Source organism: Coniosporium apollinis (genome assembly GCF_000281105.1).
Source record: "Coniosporium apollinis CBS 100218 chromosome Unknown supercont1.28, whole genome shotgun sequence".
In the NCBI taxonomy this organism is placed as follows: Eukaryota; Fungi; Ascomycota; class Dothideomycetes; genus Coniosporium; species Coniosporium apollinis.
The window spans coordinates 271318-290756 of NW_006913290.1; the positions used below are offsets into that span (position 1 = coordinate 271318).

At 53.1% G+C, this 19439-nt stretch overlaps 8 protein-coding genes across 8 annotated transcripts; 6 read left to right on the forward strand and 2 right to left on the reverse strand.

Annotated features, from left to right (window-relative positions):
- Positions 1 to 736: 736 nt before the first annotated feature.
- Positions 737 to 1563, forward strand: W97_05830 (uncharacterized protein; the record flags this gene model as incomplete). Its single annotated transcript, XM_007783711.1, has 3 exons — positions 737 to 826; positions 1132 to 1214; positions 1365 to 1563. 3 exons carry the CDS (start codon positions 737 to 739, stop codon positions 1561 to 1563), a joined length of 372 nt encoding a protein of 123 aa, XP_007781901.1.
- Positions 1564 to 2141: 578 nt separating this feature from the next.
- On the forward strand, positions 2142 to 3022 carry W97_05831 (uncharacterized protein; the record flags this gene model as incomplete). The annotated part of the gene is made up of 2 exons (XM_007783712.1): positions 2142 to 2473; positions 2551 to 3022. 2 exons carry the CDS (start codon positions 2142 to 2144, stop codon positions 3020 to 3022), a joined length of 804 nt encoding a protein of 267 aa, XP_007781902.1.
- A 529-nt stretch (positions 3023 to 3551) lies between these two features.
- Positions 3552 to 3957, forward strand: W97_05832 (uncharacterized protein; the record flags this gene model as incomplete). The annotated part of the gene is made up of 2 exons (XM_007783713.1): positions 3552 to 3556; positions 3615 to 3957. The coding sequence occupies 2 exons, from the start codon at positions 3552 to 3554 to the stop codon at positions 3955 to 3957; spliced, it is 348 nt and encodes a 115-aa protein (XP_007781903.1).
- Positions 3958 to 4888: 931 nt separating this feature from the next.
- On the reverse strand, positions 4889 to 6240 carry W97_05833 (uncharacterized protein; the record flags this gene model as incomplete). The annotated part of the gene is made up of 5 exons (XM_007783714.1): positions 4889 to 5316; positions 5370 to 5412; positions 5814 to 5911; positions 5962 to 6140; positions 6206 to 6240. The coding sequence occupies 5 exons, from the start codon at positions 6238 to 6240 to the stop codon at positions 4889 to 4891; spliced, it is 783 nt and encodes a 260-aa protein (XP_007781904.1).
- A 3313-nt stretch (positions 6241 to 9553) lies between these two features.
- W97_05834 (centromere/microtubule-binding protein cbf5) lies at positions 9554 to 11165 on the forward strand (the record flags this gene model as incomplete). The annotated part of the gene is made up of 3 exons (XM_007783715.1): positions 9554 to 9659; positions 9722 to 10510; positions 10564 to 11165. 3 exons carry the CDS (start codon positions 9554 to 9556, stop codon positions 11163 to 11165), a joined length of 1497 nt encoding a protein of 498 aa, XP_007781905.1.
- An 815-nt stretch (positions 11166 to 11980) lies between these two features.
- W97_05835 (uncharacterized protein) lies at positions 11981 to 13354 on the forward strand (the record flags this gene model as incomplete). The annotated part of the gene is made up of 4 exons (XM_007783716.1): positions 11981 to 12014; positions 12074 to 12187; positions 12259 to 12992; positions 13061 to 13354. 4 exons carry the CDS (start codon positions 11981 to 11983, stop codon positions 13352 to 13354), a joined length of 1176 nt encoding a protein of 391 aa, XP_007781906.1.
- A 1619-nt stretch (positions 13355 to 14973) lies between these two features.
- Positions 14974 to 15651, forward strand: W97_05836 (histone H2A.Z; the record flags this gene model as incomplete). The annotated part of the gene is made up of 3 exons (XM_007783717.1): positions 14974 to 14989; positions 15084 to 15169; positions 15328 to 15651. The coding sequence occupies 3 exons, from the start codon at positions 14974 to 14976 to the stop codon at positions 15649 to 15651; spliced, it is 426 nt and encodes a 141-aa protein (XP_007781907.1).
- A 1434-nt stretch (positions 15652 to 17085) lies between these two features.
- On the reverse strand, positions 17086 to 18999 carry W97_05837 (uncharacterized protein; the record flags this gene model as incomplete). Its single annotated transcript, XM_007783718.1, has 3 exons — positions 17086 to 18011; positions 18063 to 18606; positions 18664 to 18999. 3 exons carry the CDS (start codon positions 18997 to 18999, stop codon positions 17086 to 17088), a joined length of 1806 nt encoding a protein of 601 aa, XP_007781908.1.
- Between the last annotated feature and the right edge of the window lie 440 nt (positions 19000 to 19439).

The following is a 19439-nucleotide window of genomic DNA, read 5'->3' on the forward strand; positions in this document are numbered from 1 at the left end:
TCAGGAGGCAGAGGCGTCGTCCGCCGCTGCGAACGGAAGGTCTGGTCCCGAACCTGGACCTCTCTACCGATGCAGGGCTGTCGTGGTTGGGCTGGAGGCTACCCCACGCATCTCGTACCGTCGCCTGCTGGTACTTGTCATGTCGATCGACGGATTTGCGAATCCGGGGCCGGTCATTGGCGTGGGCCTTAGCTGTGACGATCTACGCCCGCGTGTCTATCATGCTACTCTGCCTCCGGCACCGTAGAAGCGGCATTCGAGCGCTCATGCGTTTGGATATCATGCTTCAGTTGGGTAAACGAGCGGCGTTCGGGCGGCACACACTGTAGCATTTTCAACGGCGTTTCTCTGTCGGTCACAGACTCGAGGGCTTAAGGAAGTACATGGATGTAGATGCTTTCGGGGGATTCGGTAACGGGTAACGGGAGGACTGTTCGTTTGTGCCAGCATACGAGTATAGATAGACGAGGAATGCGAGATGTGCTAATTACGTTCGCTATGACGCACTGATTTCAGCATCAATTTGATGCGCATAATAACTGCATCTGATTCCATTGCCATCAACTGCACGCTGAATGAATGTCGCTGCTCGATCAACTCGGTTCCCTCGGCGCGCACAAAAGCTTGGGCAGCGAACGAGACCGTGACGTCAACACTCGGACATCTTAACATTGAACGTCAGAGAAACTTTTGCAGCGGCAATCGTCCACGTATGTTGCCCTAAGGACCTGAAACGATGCGCCGGCATGGCAGCTTAGAGAAGGATGAGGAGGTCAACAAGGCTGCCTGGGAGGCTGCAAGAGGGGCGTTAACGGGGGCTGCGAGGGTGAGTTGCTCTTCATGGTGATTTGTCTCGTGCAGCCAGAAGTCGATTTTCTGTTAAAGGATTTAATCGTGCATTGTTTGCTGAGCACTGCCATATTCGCTCGATGCACCGATTTCGTTTCGTGGGTTGATTAGATCGTTAGTGGTTGCCGTTCATCTGTCCCGGAGTCACACGACACTGCTATCTCTCTCTCTACTGGATCTTTTACTCTCAAAGCCCTACAAAACTGGATCAAATCGCTTCTATACTCCAGTAGCTCTTTGTGTATCTATAGTCTCTGTGCTGATACTTCGTTCCCCATCCAGTGGGGCATCTATGCCGGCGTCCTCGGCGCAGCAGCCTATGCTTTCTCCCCTATCTATCGTGGGCTCACCATTCAATTTAAAGTGTAAGCTCCCCTTCCCCTCTCCTCCTCTCCTCTCAGCCTTCCCTCTTCACTCTTTCCCCTCTCTTACACTCCCTGAACCCCAAACCCCTCGACCTCAAACCCCCAGTCATAGCCACACGGTTTTTGCAGTACATTAACATTTAAACAAAGCTACCTCCAAATGTCCGGCATGGCAGTCGGCAGCATGATCGAGGCAGACAGACGCATGCTCGCCTATGAGCGAAAAATCAGGGCGGAGAAGCGGATTGCGCGCGATGCGGAGGTGTGGAAGCGGTATAAGATGGACTTTGAGGAAAGCGCGGCGCAGCGTGGGGGCCGGGAGGGCGCTGCTGCGAAGGGGAAGGAGTAGAGGTTGGGGGTCCTTTTGTATTGCGATAGCAGAGGGTTGGCTACTGGCAGTCGCTGGTTCCAGACTCTCTTCAGGATATGAACACGAATATGCATGGTGATAAGCTACGATCTAAAGTGGATGCGGGGACGAAATACATAGCGACAATCGAAGATTAGCCAATCAACTTTAACAAGGTCATAGCACCACTCAGTCTTCCCCTTCAACATAGAAGCACATGAACGCTGGAACGATCAAACCCAATCCGATGCAAGCAGCTTGGATGCCCTTGATTCTATACACCGACGCAAACTCTGAGGGATTTGTAGCAGATGACGCCCTTGCCCCCACCTCAGGCTACATAACTTTGCACTTCGTATCTCGAGCGCTCGCCGCGGACGTAAAGACTCCATTCGCGCACTTGTAAGTTGCATAAATCACCACCTTGTCCTCCGCACTCTTTCCACCACATCAAAGGCCGTCAAATCCAAGGTTGTCAGGCTGACTGTATGGTTGTTCTGGTTTTTGATATCAGCAACGGGCCTTCTTCCTGAATGTCGGCTCTCAATGGTAAAACCGCTCACGATGTGCTTAGCGCAATGGAATGTGCTAGTGCCGAAGGTGACCTCCAAGAAGTAATGGCGCTTCTTAAGCAATGGTCAACAGCTACAGCCAAGGGGGCGACGGATGGAGATAGCTCTCAGCGAGAAACCGATGAGAATCTGAAGAACGCTCTTCAGACACCGCTCGTTGAAGCAGCAAAGAATGGCCACGCTGCTCTCGTGTCATTCCTCCTGGATCAAGGCGCAGGAATCATGGATAACGTTCTCAGCGGCGCAAAGGAAAGCAAGTCGACTAGTATTTACCAAGCCCTTCTGGATCATGGATGGGATATCAATGCAAAATGGTGGATGGGGATCACATCCCTTGGGTAAGAAACTCAGACCAGATATTGCTGAGATTGATTATGCAGCAAGGCAAGCATTAGACAATTAACAAGTTTCATAGTTCCGTTGTTACCGACGAAAATCTGGTGAAGTGGCATCTTGAACACGGTGCAGATCCAAACATTCCATCACGTCGTGGATTCACGCCACTTGACAGTGCAGGTTACAACGGCTCGTTCAATACCATCAAATATCTAATCTCCCACGGTGCGAATCTACAGGATACGATGGCCTTGATCTCCGCCGCAGCAAGCGAAAGGACAAATTCAGACACCTTCGAGATCATGACCTTCCTGCTCGACCATGGTGTCGACATTGACTGCGTTGAAAGGGTGTACGAACCTCTTGCCGCGACTGTCTACTACGGTACCGCTTTACACCGTGCGGTGGAAAGAGAAGACGCGGAACGAGTGCGGTTCTTATTGCAGAGGGGCGCAAATCGACACATCAAAGGGTTTGAAGGGGTTTCGGCACTGGAAGTTGCGGAAATGCGAGAATTGAAGGAAATGGCGGACATCCTCCGGAACGAGTAACAACATACCATGAATCCAGGCTGTCCTGGTCTTTAGGCGCCAGAATGGATATCGGACTGTCATTACCGAAATGTCCAGGGCGCACCGACGACGCCTTGTGTGTTCGCACTATCATTAAGCTCCTCCCATGTCAACCAAAATCCTTCAGCAATTACTGATCGCGGCTGCAGCAACTCCTCCACATCGCAAGACAAAGACTTCGACCGCCAGTACCTCAGACTTCGTTCATCTGAGCATCTTAGAGCACTTCGGAGCCTGTCACTTACTCTAAGCCTTCAACGCTTGATTCGCTCCATATCAGCAAGCATAGCATCTCTTCCAGGTGAGAAAGCCTCTAGAAGAACTCCAGTGAGTTTACACTAAAGTCTTGTATCATTTGCATATTTCGCTGATCTTCCTAGAGTTCGACGTCCAGTATGCATTCGCTCTTCGTCACTGTTCTTATGGCTGCCGGCCTCGGATTAGTCTAGTCAATGCTGCAGCATTACAATCAAGGGCGCTCCCCAAAGTGAATGAGTACCCAAATGAGATGTGGTGAGTGGGCACCGTCTTGCGTCCGTGCCATCAAGTACCTATCTCACACACCGTATAGCCGGGACAACAAGGGTGGCAACAAAGAGACTTGGCACCAACAACCGCTGCGCGGTTGTGTCAACATAGACTCTAGCACCCGCTCCGTCTATCTTGCAAAGAGTCCGGGACAGAGGATGTTCGCATTCAGCTCCTCCGGCTGTGTTCCAGGGCAGCACAAAGAGAACTACATGGGCGAGATTGGCACTGAGCCGCCTTGCAAAGACATCTACGACACCTTCAGTCAGGCTCCTATTGCGAGCCTCCTTCTCGATGTCAACGGCTGGTGCAACTTTCAGAACTTCATAACCAATGAGGACAACCTCGAGAACATTCTGGAGATCCTCGCGGAGGCTACGACCTAGTTTCAGCGCATGCTTGCAGACTCGGAGGCTCTATCTGGGAAAGTTATGGTAGACAAAAGCTGGTCGTCTCAAGTCACAAGGCGCATCTTTACGAGAGACGGTTTTTCTTTTTCGAAGATCCCGGCATTTGGTTGTTGCAGTGTCTCTGCTCTTATTTGTTACAGTGTACAGGTGTATTTTGTTGTCGCTTGCGGGTTGTTTTGGCTTCTCTGTAATTTGCGCGTTGTATTTGGTATTTTTCTGTGTTGTCTGCAAGTAGCTCACTCTTCATATTGCCGCGTTCTGTATTGCAAAGATCACTATAGATCATGAAATTGCACTTCATTCCTGTCCTCTTGTGATATTGATTGCTTGCGCGGCTTGTTCGCCAATCGCCAGTCTCAAACCTGGTTGCTGATCATCTGCATCTTGCATCTACGTTCAGTTGTGAGAGATAGTTCGATCTCGTACGACCAACCCCATTATAGCTGGGCCGGACACGGTGCCGTACCGACTCAATCAATCAATACGTTGCGGAGTGCACAGCGGCTTGTAGCTAGCGTACCTATACTTCTTGGCGTAGTGTTGTTGCTTCGTCACCATCGCGCCTAATTACCGCGGCGGTTATTAACAAGCTCTGTACCACCTCAACCTTATGCTGAAACTGGTGCTACTATATACATAGTGGCTCGGTGGCTTGGAGATCGTAAGGCTTAGTGCACGGCGGTTAAAGATCCAGTAGCGCTAGGTTGCCGGCAGCACTCGAGTCATGTCAAGCGCAACATGATCATCAGTACATATCGTACTATACAGGCCCGGCTGTCTGGATGATAAAGTCGATGCTGTTAGATAGCTGCTACCCTGCTCTACCACTGGTCAAATGTTTAATTCGTGTAATCAGGCTTTGAGACAGAGTAACGCCAGAGAACCAGAATCCCCTCTTCGCAATCCCTCACTCGCCTCCAAGACGGCGTCCCGGTCCCCTGTTGCCCCAACTGGTTCCAGGGATTTCCCATCCAGAGGACCACCCGGCCTCATGCGGTCTCGTCTCAGCAGTTTGTGGCGTGAAGGCTGTGCCATACCCTCGGGTGATGGGACGTCCTGCAGTGTCTGCGCCAAACCATCTTCCCACAAACCTCGGGGTGACAACGACATTCCTGCCGCCTCCGAACTCGGGCCAGATGCGGGTGAGAAAGTCGTAGAGATGCGCAGCAAGCAGTCCAGTCGCCTGGATCATTGCTTGGTACGGGCCGGCCATGACGAAGGTGAAAGTGAGCAGCGCGTATGGCAGCCATCGCGCCTCAAACGTCAGGATAAAGATTGAGACTTTCTTGCGAGGGTTGTCTTGCGCGAAGGTGTACGCGAATGCCAGGGTGACGGCTACCGAAGGTTAGAGGCGCAGCGTGCAAAGGCTCGACCAAGATCTCACGTACCGTCTATGAAGCGCCAGGCATCCAAGTAGAACCCGGCTGTGGCCTTGTTCCTCATTAGTACAAGTACATCTGGGGATAGTCCAGAGTGGCGGTGTGATGTGCGACCGGTACGTTGATCGCATAATCATGGAAATCAAGAGTAAGGAAAAACAAAAGTATGTAGGGAGTCAAAACCACCGATGCAGCATATGAAGTCTGCTCAGTTTTCTCACTGACGTTCCCACCATGCTCACACCGCACACAGACCCTGGATAATTTTTGCGAATGATGGATCCGTGCGAAGTGCAAGGGTAATCTCCCTCGATTCCAGGAACCGCTTCAGCTAGAAATGGCTGGGCGGGCAGATATTCGAGGTGCTGTTGTGCAGCGATAGATATAAACTTGGAATCATGACGTAGGAAAGGCGACGGGAGAGGCTATCGAAAGCAAGAGTGCCCGACCTACCGCGATGACCGTACAGAGGAACACGAGGTATGTGAAGAAGTCACCAGGTCTTGAGAACCTGGAGGATCCGACCTCTAGCTGACTACCGTACGTGTACACTGCAACATGTGAGCCTATAATCGCATGCCGCGTCTAGAACCTTACGTACGCATGTATGGATCGAATATGATGCCGAACTTGTCGCCGGTGATCAGGAAGGCCGTTGCAACGCGCCATATCTGAGGAGGAAGCTTGAAAACCAGTGGCTTGACGAACACCAAGGGCATAAGAGGTATGAAGCCGGTATATCCAAGGACCGACACTACGAAGGCGGCTGCTGCATAGGTTCTGTAGATCAGCATCAGAAACCGCGTTCAGTTCAAGGACAGGGAGACAATAAGAACATCACTCACCTTGACACCGGTGGCGCGTTCCAGAAGACGTCCATGATGCTGAGGGTTGGTGTCGCCGAGAGCAGATTGAGGTGTAAGCTACTTGGAGAAAGGGTGGAAGTTTTCGTTGATGTGGCACAGCAAGCGACGTGCACGAACCGTCGGAGGGAACTGGTACTCTAGTATGTTCAGCAGCCTTTCGTCTCCCACGGTCCCAAGGCTCGCAATAGAACGGGATGACGCTTGTGATGCTACCGGTAAGCCTTAACGTGGAGACCCTGGAGCTGGATAGCTTCGAGCTACAGCCTCTTGTTACCGATTCCGCCGGACCGCCGGAGCCCGGAGACAGTAGGACTGAACCCAGGGGCATAGCCTGGGCCGCAGCGTAACCACATTTCGCCTCTTAGATGGTCGTTGGCCATTGTTAGCAGCAGGACTGACATTCGGCAGACTTTGGCCTCTCTCGGCGGCCACAGCTTTTATAAGCACCAATTACATCGTGGTCGATACAAACTATCGTGAGTGCATAACCAATGAGACTGTCGTACCACGGAACTGTTGTGCAATATTCACTGACTGGAATCAGATTACCGTACGTATTGCATCGTACAACAGGGGCACTGGATTTGACAAGCTACGGCATTAGCACTACATCTCCTGCTCGCACAATTGCTTGCGGTCGCCAGTGTCCTCGTTTTACGCGAGCTCATCGGGGCTTCACCAGTCGCCACTTTGACGCCCAAATGGCTTTCTCCAGATCCAACAACACCCAAGGCGTCTTTCTCCATATCAAAATGGAAGATTCTTGTGTTTCCGTGCACCGCGCTTGCCGCTTCAATCCCACTGTTTGCACAGGCAATGTTGCATTTCCGGAATCTGCCGACAATGGCAATGCTTTTGGTGGGAGCGCTTAACCTAGGAACTATCGTTGAACCTTATGCTAATCCGACTTCCAGGCGTGCGTCTTCACGTTGGAGGCATCGGCTGTCAGAGATCTATGCGGTTCTGTGATTAGGAGAGCGCTGCCCCTTCGATACGTACTTTCAGCAATCATGGTCCTAGTCATTCTGTACGATGAATACAGAATAACAGCCAATGGACTGCTCTTTGCCATGCCTGCTCTTGGTCTTGCCGGCATCTCCATAGGGTTTCTTCGTGTCCAACATCTAGCCACGATGCAATTGGATCAAGAATCCTTCAGGTCAGACGCTTGGAAAATCGCTATCACTGTGGTCATCCCCATGTCCTTGGTAATCACCGGATGCTGGGCTGCCGGTGCAGAAGATACCATCTTTGCCGTTGGAACTGTTGAAGACGTAAGTCCGTTGTTGCTTTGCGTCAATTTTTTATCCGTGGCATTTGTAGTTGTCACCTTATGCTTTGGAACAGTGCTGCCGGCGCACGAAGACAGCTCCAAAGGCTTGCCTACTACTGCCGATACCGCACTCACTTTTGTTGGCCTGATCGCGCTCTCATGTATGGCCTTAACGCCACCCCCGTTTTCGAGTCCGGTACAAATCACCGCGTTCTTTGGATGCCTTGTTATGGACATGGATGACGCTCAAGCGGTTAAGACGTATTGCTTTGTCACACAATTCTTATCCTTCCAGAAGCATATGGTTGGTCAGCGGATAGCGATAGGAAACGCAGCAGTTGCTGGTGTTTCCTCAACCCCAGTGGAGAATCCTCCTGTAGACCAGTTCGGATCAACAGCCGTCGAGAGGCGTTCGTCCCATTCAGACGATGAACAAAGACATTCAAACTCGGAAACTTTGCAGATTTCCAGCCAAGCCAGCCCAGCCCCGCAACCATGATTGCGTCGTGGAGACGATTTTTACACCCCTTGGAAACCGTCCGCACTAGGATATGTACGCACAGTTCTTCTTCTCATCATTTGGATGATTTATGTTTGGAGTAACCTTCAAGCTGGTTCTGGGATCCCGTCAAAAGATATGCAGCCGACGCTGGACAGAGCCTATCACCCAGTGGGCGACCTTGATGTAGTTGTCAGCATGTACAAAGAATCGTCTGTTTCTATCAACACAATAGTGTCCAAGTTGAAAGCTCTACCAAACGTTTCTGGTCGGTCAATAAGACTTTTTATTTTGCCAAGGACAATGACCTGGACATGGAAAGCCTAAAGCAAGAGACTGGAGCATTTAACGTCACAAAGCGTCCCAATTATGGTCGTGAAGGCGAGAGCTACTTGTTCCATATCATAGAGCATTGGGACGACCTTGCCGCGCATACCATCTTTGTTCAAGCTCACGTACACAATTCCTGGGAGATATACTGCCGCATATCCCAATACTTGTTACCCGAGACCGGAATGTTGAGCCTCGGCTTTATCGGTCATGTTTGCTCTTGCTGGAACTGCGCCGACCAGTGGGGTTGGAAGGATGACTCTGGAATCGTTGCAAAGATGTATGGAGAGGTCTACAACGCGACTTGTGAGACGGTCTTATTGTCATACAAAGGGCAGTTCGTCGCTTCTGCACAACGCATCCGCGGTGTCAAGCGATCAGCGTACGAGGAGCTGGATGAGCTGCTGATCGACTCGGAGAGCTGGGCTCACCAACAGCCTTATTTGATGGGTCGGCCGGATTCAATGAACGCACCTTTCTTTGGGTATACTCTCGAGAGACTGTGGTCGGTCATTCTACAGTGCTCCGATCTCGATGTTGCCAGGCTATGCCCTTCACTTGTTAGCGGAACCAGGAGAGGAGGCAACCCTGGGGACTGTCAGTATCTTGACTCTTAGCGAAGGATTGACCCGTGTTTTCCATGCATTCTGTATGTGGAGTTCATGTTTACGTTTGGTTACGACTTCAAATCCGCGCGCAGTTATGTAGATTGGATCTAGACTCTTGGTGTATTACGGTGACCCCTATACAGAACAACATTCTCATGTTCAGATTGTAACCCAATCCTTCTCAACCTGACCAACTACACTGTGGTAGATCGAGGTTGAATATTCCCCTTGAACACTGCTGCTTTCTGAAGATTGCTTCTTACCAAGCAACGTACTAGAAGTCCTGGGACACGGACGTCATCTCGGAGGCGAATGAGGGGTGGCGAAGAAGGACTGGTGCTCCTAGGGAATTATTTAGATCGGATTGCATTCATAACAGCCCAATAGTTGAACAATAATACCGCAGAATAGCAACATTCGATTCTATCCATGGATTGCTGTTCAGGCAGCGCTTAGTCATGATACAATTCTTGAAGCTCTGACCGCCGCACGGACTTACGAAAATTAAGACGCACCAGAAAACCGCAACATCCGCTTCAAACAGCTGCAATTGCGGGTTGTGAGCGTAGGCATTTACTGGCGGAGAACTTCTCACATCTTGACCAAATTCGCTCGAGATGGCGCTCGTTCCAGCAGACACGGACTTCTCCATCAAGCCCGCAGCCAGCGCGCCGCCTGTAGACGGCAGCGAGTGGCCACTGCTGCTCAAAAACTACGACAAGCGTAGGCAATCCTGCTCGGATTGTACATTACCACAAACATTGTATGCTGATACCACTAACCAGTGCTCGTGCGAACTGCACACTTCACGCCCATCCCGAACGGCTGCGCACCTCACAAACGCGACCTCAAATCCTACATCAGCTCAGGCGTCATAAACCTCGACAAGCCGTCCAATCCGTCCTCGCACGAAGTCGTCGCGTGGGTCAAGCGTATTCTTAGAGTTGAGAAGACGGGACATAGCGGTACGCTTGACCCCAAGGTCACCGGGTGTCTTATTGTGTGCATCGACCGCGCGACGAGACTCGTCAAGAGCCAGCAGGGCGCGGGTAAGGAGTATGTCTGTGTCATCAGGCTGCACGATACGCTGCCGGGCGGAGAGGCGCAGTTTGCGCGCGCGCTCGAGACGCTGACGGGGGCGCTGTTCCAGCGTCCACCGCTTATCTCGGCGGTCAAGAGGCAGTTGCGGATCAGGACGATCCATGAGAGCAAGCTGTATGAGTTTGATAACGAGAGGCATTTGGCCGTGTTCTGGGTCTCGTGTGAGGCGGGGACGTATATCAGGACGTTGTGTGTGCATCTTGGATTGCTGCTGGGTGTCGGCGCACATATGCAAGAGCTGAGAAGAGTGAGATCGGGGGCGAAGGATGAGGAGAGTGAGATGGTCACGCTGCATGATGTTCTGGATGCGCAGTGGATGATGGATAACAATCGGGACGAGAGCTATCTTAGGACGGTGATCAGCCCGCTGGAGAGTTTGTTGACGACATACAAGAGGATCGTGGTCAAAGATTCGGCGGTTAATGCGGTTTGCTATGGTGCTAAGCTTATGATCCCAGGCCTGCTACGTTACGGTACGTCACGGATATCATTTCTTGACGAGAACATTCGCTGACAGTATGAACAGAGGCTGGCATTGATGTGCACGAGGAAGTCGTTCTCATGACCACCAAGGGTGAGGCCATTGCTCTTGGCATCGCGATGATGTCCACTGTCGAGCTTTCCTCCTGCGACCACGGTGTTGTGGCTAAGATTAAGCGCGTCATCATGGAGCGTGATCTGTACCCGAAGAGATGGGGCCTCGGTCCCGTAGCGACGGAGAAGAAGAAGATGAAGGCAGACGGGAAACTCGACAAGTACGGCCGGCCCAACGAGAACACGCCCGCCAAATGGAACACCGATTACAAGGATTTCAACGGCCCAATGGACGATGCTCTAGCGAGGCCACTTGCGGAGAAGACGGAGAAGCAGGATGTCCTTACAGCGCCACCAGTCCCGCCGACTGAGGTTGATGACTCGATGCAAGTGGACCAGCCAGCGACTGCGGATCACATTCCGCCGGTTCCGGTCTCCGCAAACGGGGATTCTACCAAGAAGAAGCGGAAGCATGAGGGCGAAACCGCTGAGGAGAAGGCGGAGCGCAAGAAGAGGAAGGAGGAGAAGAAATCGAAGAAGGAGAAAAAGGAGAAGAGGAAGTCTAAGGGCGGTGATGCTAGCGATAGCGAATAAACGTTACCTGTCGAGAGACTCTGGTTGTAGACGAGTTGGCTGAATGGGCGCTTTGCATAGCTGTCGATTGCATGTACCATACGCTTGGTCGAGCGTAGACGAGCTTGGAGTTCTGGTGTCATGAGTGTTACTGAACTGGTATTTGGCGATTTGTGCACACCGGTTGTTTTACTTCAACCTGGTCTTTGTTCTGAGATTGGGATTAGGTACGCTGTAGCTAGATGTGGAGACTCCACGCTACGAAGTTCAAGTTACATATGCCAATTTTTTCCTGCCCGGCGCCGCCAAAGTTATGCACTCCATCCTGTGTTCCCGTTGAATGACGATACAGCTACCTACTAGAATGTTCTTGATAGATCCTTGTAGGTCCATGAACCTTCGCGTAGCACTACAACCCAGGCAAAGTGGCTTTATTCTTTGCAAAAACCTACGGCAGACAAAAGCCTCACGATACCTTTCTCTATTGTGCAAATAGATCTCGTCAATCTATACTCAAGCGTTGGTGTTACAATTCTCTTTGTGGTACTTGGCGGTCGAAGCTTCTCGAAGCTTCGCAGCGGCTCATTGGTCTGTGACGTCGGTCGTGTTTGTCTCGGAGTGCACAGCGTGTGGGGGAGAAACTCAGGCTGCCCAAGCCGGCCAACGGACGCCTGCTCTTTCTTACTCGTTCACACTGCCTCTGACAGCAGCATTCGCACTTCCCACTACTATTGCACCTCAACAATACGTTCTCAAAGCTCTTCCTTCACCTCGGAAGCGTCTAAGCGGCGTTCTTCTACAAACACACGATCAATTGACACTGCGCACTCGCTGCAATGGTAAAAGAGACCAAACTGTACGACTCGCTGGGTAAGGCCACAGCCCGTCTGCCCCCCATTCTCAACCATCGTACTGACCAATACTCCTAGGCGTAAGCCCGACAGCAACCCAAGATGAGATCAAAAAAGCCTACCGAAAAGCCGCTCTGAAATGGCACCCGGACAAGAATAAGGACAATCCGCAAGCCGCTGAGAAGTTCAAAGGTTAGCGACCTCCTCCCCTCCTCACCCCTTCCCCTTGGAACAATCACTGACGCCTTTTCACCCCTCAACAGAAGTATCCCAAGCCTACGAACTCCTCTCCGACCCCGAAAAGCGCAAGATCTACGACCAATACGGCCTCGAATTCGTGCTGCGCGGCGGTGCTCCACCCCCCGAGGGCGGCTTCGACCCCAGCGGTGCCGGCGGCATGCCCTTCGGCGCTGAGAGCTTCCCCTTCTCCAGTATGGGCGGCGGTGGTGGCCCAGGCGGGGCAAGGACGTTCCACTTCTCGACCGGCGGCGGTGGCGGCGGGTTCAACTTCTCGGACGCGGGCAGCATATTTTCAGAGTTTATGAGGGCGCAGAGCGGTGGTATGGGTGGAGGAGGGGGAATGGGAGGGGGGATGGGGGGCCCTGATGATGACCTCGCGGGGCTTTTCGGCGGGGGTGGGGGCTTTGGGGGGATGGGTGGTGGGATGGGCGGAAGGCCTGGAGCGGGACGGTCGGCGTCTTCAAGGTTTGGGGAGGGACTGAATGGTGGCGCGGGAAGAAGACATGCAACACCTGAGGTGACCGTGCTGGAGAAGCCGCTCCCGGTGTCCCTCGAGGAGCTGTATAACGGCACGACGAAGAAGATGAAGATCAAGCGCAAGACGTACGACCAGGCGACCGGGAAGCAGAGCACGCAGGATCGGATCCTCGAGGTGCCGATCAAGAAGGGCCTGAAGGCGGGAAGTAAGATCAAGTTCTCGGATGTAGGTGATCAGGTTGAGGGCGGGACGCAGGATTTGCACTTTGTTGTTCAAGAGGTACGTATTGGGACAGTCGCTTATGAGACTGCTAAATGTCGAGTGTCAGAGACTAACACATTCGACAGAAAGAACACCCCAACTTCAAGCGCGACGGCGACGACATCCGCACAACCGTGGATCTTGACCTCAAAGAAGCGCTCACGGGCTGGAAGCGCACCGTGCAGACCATCGACGGCAAGCAGATCAACGTCAGCAGCGGCGGACCCACGAGTCCGACTTGGGTAGAGCGGTATCCCGGCCTCGGCATGCCGAAGAGCAAGAAGCCGTCTGAACGGGGCGACTTCGTTGTCGGCGTCAATATCAAGTTCCCGACGAGCTTGACCGCGGCACAGAAGGAGAAGCTCAAGGAGATTCTATAGACTGGCATTGGGGACAGGTTTAGCATGGCGTTCGGCGTTCGGCGTTCGGGCGGGGCTTAGTATGGGATGTTTAAGGCCCGCCATATCTTTGCTGATGAGTTACAGCGGATTGTATTTCGGCATGGCTCTAGGTGGCGCTATCTGTGCATTTTCCGTAGTTGGGCTCGAAATAGTCAGGCATGAAGTGTCTGGGCATCGTGGAGGTCAACAAAATAACAGATTCGTCATGGTACTGCGGCCAGACAATCAACAGCGGGAGATCCTATCGATTACTTTCTCCCTAACAAGCAGGACCTCAGCGTTTCGTAACTCAAGGTTGAAGTCACGTGCTTACTTGTCTATCAGTTCCAAACGGCTCGATCATGCATGGGTGCGTTCTTATATTTATCACACAGTGCTACAATGATAACCGGAGTTACATTTAATAGCACTTCTACTGATCAAGTTCCTTGCCATAGCTCAAGACTTGCATTTTGCGAGGTTGTTTCCGGACGCCGGAGCTTCCACGGGAGATCTATCCAAACTCCATGCAGCTACACCACCACATACAGTTACGGAGATGCACACTTATACCACGCGGTCGTATAAATTATGAGTCCTTCTAAAGCTTCCGTAGGAGCTTAGTAACAAACAGCACTGCAATGATCTCCACAGGTAGTTCAAGCAGCCTAGTTCTGCGCTGGTTACGACTGCTATGGCTTTACACCCTGGACTTAGAGAACTCCTTGGCTCAGTGTATACCGTCATGAGGTAAGCCTTGTAAGTAACCCTTTCTTTACTGTTTAACCTGGCAAGCTTTCTCCAAGGCCGCCAAAATCATTTCGGCAGAGTCCTTTCTCTTGTGTGTGCTTCTCGTGCCACTGGGAAGAGCTAGATGTATCACATCGATTCCAGCGCAGCGCATGGGCCCGTCAACCGTGGACGGAGTATAGGTTGAGCAAGCTTTGACAGAGATCAAGCAAAGAACCTTTCCTCATCTTTCCTCTTTCCTAGGCCTCATGGCTCCTTGGTAACCCCTAATCCAACATCACACAGCAACAGGACGCTCGCCAAGTCTTGGCACGTGATCAAGGTCGAAATTGATGGCAGTATCAACTTGAAAGGAGAAGATATACTGGTGCTGTAGACTTCGAGAGTCTTCAGTTTTGACATGACAGCATGCAGTTTACAGTGTTCAGCCCAATGGCAGTCCGTCCGCTCCCACATCACCGAGTCTGCATCAGGACGACGAGTAGCACTCGACTCAGTCCCTACAAGGTCCCGTCGCATTACTGTCGGACTTCTCACACACGACCAACATACATTAAACGAGCTCACAGCAACACGAAGAGGATATTAACAGCACACCATCATTACTTGCAGCCTAATCATCCCCAATCTCATCGCCATCACGTGGCCTCGCCATCCCTCGCTTGACATCAGACGCCGAGCCCAGAACGCGAACGCCAACACCTCGTCCGAACCACAACATCACCCATTCCAGCCCGACACGACCGACGCATCAACACAACACCCCGAAAACAACCTTTCGTTGATATCGCCATCTCGGTCGCGTACACCTCGACACCGAAAGCCCTCCATTACAAACATCTTCCCGATTCTCCAGACGCGCCGCACCTATGCCCGGTGGAAAAGGTACGCGCGTCAACCGCTCGCGCATCGTGCAGCGACAAGAGCGGTGCTACTCGAAATAATGAGGACAAGATAGTTGACTATCCTCGCGCGACAGGCAAGACCGGCGGCAAGACCGGCGGCAAAGGCGGCGACTCCAGCGCGAAGAAACAACATTCTCACTCCGCGAAAGCGGGACTGCAGGTGAGTCATCACTCGTCTCTCTACCTGTCGCCTTGGATCGCGTCCACGATTCTCCACCGGCGCTACAAGGCCCACGGGCTCGCGCCAAGACCTCGCATCCCACCTACCCACCACAACGCGCCGCGCTCAGCCTGCTAACACCCTCTCCTACCACACAGTTCCCCTGCGGCCGCATAAAGCGCCACCTGCGCAACATAACGCGCAACCGGACGCGCATCGGCGCCAAAGCCTCCATCTACCTGACCGCCGTGCTCGAGTACCTGACAGCCGAAGTCCTGGAGCTAGCAGGCAACGCCGCGAAAGACCTGAAAGTCAAGCGCATCACTCCGCGACACCTGCAGCTTGCGATTCGCGGAGATGAGGAGTTGGATACGCTGATTCGGGCAACGATCGCGTTCGGTGGTGTGCTGCCGCATATCAATCGCGCGCTGTTGTTGAAGGTTGAGCAGAAGAAGGGCGGGAAGAAGGCGGTGGAGGCGTAGTTGGCAATATCTTGGAATGGGCTGTGGGAAGAGTTTTGAGATGCGGCTGTCCCTTTTCCTCTGTTTCAAGGAGCCGGTATGTCGGGCCATAACTTCTGCAGGTGCCGATGGGCGAGCCACGAGAGTCGTGATGTGGCTGATTTGATGAAGCTGCGGCGGTTCGATAGTGAGGTTTCTTATGAGTGGATTCTGTATGCTTTCTACGACCGGGAAGCGTGACTTTAGGTGGAGCCAATGGGGGTTTCGATATGTCACTGTGCGATCCCCGTACTTTTCCTAGGGCGTGTTGGGTGCGTTTGGGCTCAGCAGGAGGTCATGCAAGATGTGGTAGCAGGAACTCAGGCTGTGAAATGTAGAGATAAAGCTGAAACGAAGAAAAACATTGACACATGAACGCGCCGGCTTCTTCCGGCAGGAGATCATGAAACGGGATTTGTGGTTGGTGAGAGTGCGCCCCTTGGAGTCTCGTGCTTAAAATGCAATAGATTGCGCTTATAATCTCAGCGTTGACGTAAGGCGATAAGGGAAAGCAGCTGAAGGCTAGGGAGCTGCCTTTTGAGACGGTCCGTCACTTGGCATATCATAGCTGTCATGCACATGGCCTTGATGGTGCAGAAGTTGCGCATATGGATAGTATGACAAGGCGGGGTAGAAAGAAACGTGCGATGTCACGCTAGACATTAAAGGAGGTCAAGATGGTAAAAGACAGACTGATATTACAATACTACTACTATCGCGTGGAAGATCCTGAGATCGGCAACACACGCTTTGCGGTGGGAGGCCGAACCTCGTTGAGGAACGAAAGGGACGTGGAAACGACTATGAAGAAAGACGAGACTAACGGAAAATATCTGCAACGACATCGCAACATTCGTTGGGTACTCGTCGGCGACTGTGACTCAGAACGAGCTGTGCGAAAAGCGACCGAGACAGATCTGATGATCAACTCCGCTGTATTATGCTGATACATCTCATCGCGCATTGTCGGAGGCAGTCATTCTCGCACGGCGACAGTGAAGAAAACTTGGACACATTGACGACCAGAGCGAAACTCAGGACGAACCGACGACACTTCCTCAGAGGAAAAAAAAACGTCTCCAATAATACAATGCCGAAACATAAATAACCGCCCATTTCTCACTTCCCCATAGAATGCATTTTTGCCTTCCTTCACCTTCACGCATTACCCAACTCGCGCGCAAAAACAAAAGGCCACCAGATGCACTCAAAGTTCGGTTTCGTGCGGGCGCGGACCCTTCTGGTATGATGATGGTTTGGTCTACGATCGTAGCGTCATTCTTCGTATACGTCGTGAGAAAAGTTTCACGTGGTCCAGCTGGACCACCACACTGCCAAGATGCCTTCTCTTACTATCCGTGTCTCGTCTCGTCCTCTCTTCCTCAGCACAACGTTTCTCATACTTCGTTCTTCTTCTTACTCGACCACGATCTCGACCCCTGAGCTGGAGGAGAGCTCGTCGCTGCCGTGGTTTCGGTGGCCGTTTGGCCTGCCCCTCGAAAACCCGGTGCCGCGCTCTGGGATCGGACCGCGTGGCTGCCGCGATGGCAGTCCCTGGTTACGCTCTCGGCTGTGCTCATCGTAGTTCGTGCTGACAGACCTGTGCCCGCCGATCGGTCCGGGCGCTTCTCGGTCCCGCTCGCTGCCCCAGGACATCATGTTGCGGAGTCGCTGCGGGCTTCCAGCCTGCCCGAAACCGTTGCCAAGACTGAGACCGCTGAAGCCGTTTGAGAGCAAGGTCTCGTCTCTGCTGGATAGAGATGTGGCGATTGGGGTCGTGAGACTTGGGTTCGTCGAGGCGGCGCTGTGGTTGTAGTCGCCGAACCTGCCATAGTTCGTGTTCAGCGTGGCCGGGAAGCTGGCGGTGGACGGCACAGGCGAAGGTGTGTAGGACCGGAGATCAGCGTATGACTTCGCCGCCCTCAAGTTGGGGCCTGCAGATAGACCGCCGGGCGAACCGGGGGTGAAGCCCAGGAAGGAGGACTGTCCGCGAAGGGTGCCGTAGAATCCTTCCGAGGCCCGAACATCGCTGAAGTCAGTGGTCGCTGCGCGATTCAACGCGCGTCGCTGCGTATCGCCAGCATAACCGGTCGGGATCTGAGGGATCGGCGGGCTTGAGTTCCCAAGAGCTCCTTCCGTTCTATAGATGTGGACCGCTCGCTGGTCGCCGGATCCCCTTGACATATGCAAAAGATTGAACTGATGCGCGATTGTGTGGACGATCCGCCGCTGAGCAGGCGACAGGGTAGCGGGGAAAGCCAAAACATCCCGCGAATGATCTTCGCGGAAGAGGAGCAGCTGCGAATAGAACTGCAAAGTCTGCGGATCATTCAAATCTAGCTCTGGTGAAAGGTCAACTGCCGCCCGTGGTCCAGCGAGAGGATGCATGCTACCAGGCTTGATGTTCCTCGCCGACACAGGCGAAGGCGAAGTCGCAGGCATGTGAGACGACAAGGATGACATTGAAGGCTGCGCGTGGAGTTGCGATCCTGCCATCGGCCTGTGTTGCTCTTCGAGCTGACCTCTGCGCTCCCTCTTCTCTCGCTCAATCCGCTCCCGTTCGGCGAGCGGGAGCATCTTCTTGTACTCAACTCGAAGCTTCCGGCCTTGCAGCTCCAGATGATTCATCGAGTCGATCACCACAGCTGTCTCCTCGGGAGTGGTGAAGTTGGCAAAAGCGAGTCCCCTGAACACGCCGTTGTCGAAGTGGTAGTTGAAGGCATAGGGCAGAGGAAGCCTCATGCTGGTCATCAGGTCGACCAGCTGCTCCTTTTTCACTGCAAACGGAATGTTCTTAATGACAATGGCGGTGGGAATCAAGTCTTCGTCCGCGTCAGAGCCCATGTCCGGCCGCAACGATCCTGGCATAAGGGCGGCGCTGCCGAGGCCTGAGAAGGGCGCGTGGTTTGGAAGCGGCGGTTGCGGGTCGGTCCATGCCTGCGATCTTCAATCAGTAACAGCCCAAAGAATATCGAAAACTCGTGCAAGGCCTACCGATGGCAATGGATTTCGGCCCCGGGCTGAGGTCTTCATTCGCGTGGTAGCTCCGACTGCAGCCAAGGCGTTGTTTTGCCCGAAGCCAGCATTGTTCCATGCCTGAGCGGCGGCCAGATCGTAGCCACCGCCGTAATTCGCGTGCATTGTCGCGTTCAGTCTGTCGTTGTATCGGGGAGCGTCGTATCGCGCGGCGTGATCTTCTGCAGTGTAGAGACCGGTCGGCAGTTGGGCCGAGTAGCCGTCGAACTGCCTCGAAGCTTGCCGGTGAAGGGTCTGAGGTTGATGGCGGTGCGCACCGGGCGACCGAGCGGTATTACTGTTGTAGTAGCTCATGATGAGATCCGATGCGATGAAGGAGCGTGGTCGTTGGAAAAGGCGTGATCTTCGTTAAGGTAGCGGCGCTGGCCGTGGTCGCCTCTCTTTTGAGAGAGCTCAAGGCAGGCTTATTAGAGTGCTGGCGAACAAGGCAGTTGGCGGAGACGAGCAGCGAAAGCTAGGCAGCGGTAGGCGCTGAAGGACTACTCTGAACAGGCTGGGGACGCAATGACGGGTGTGAAGAGAAAGAGAGGAGGTTGAGAGTTGGTAGGGTTTGAGAGGTAGCTGGCCGAGCAGAAGTTGTGCAAGGCAAACGGAAAGATCCAGGACCCTTCAACCGAGCTGTCGGAGCGCCAGGATAGCCAAGCCCTCTTCCCCCGTGGATCGCTGGGCGCAGTGGTTGCGACTGTGGTCAAGGGTGCAGCGGCGGCGACAGCGTCGCAGCGTCGTTCCTTGAG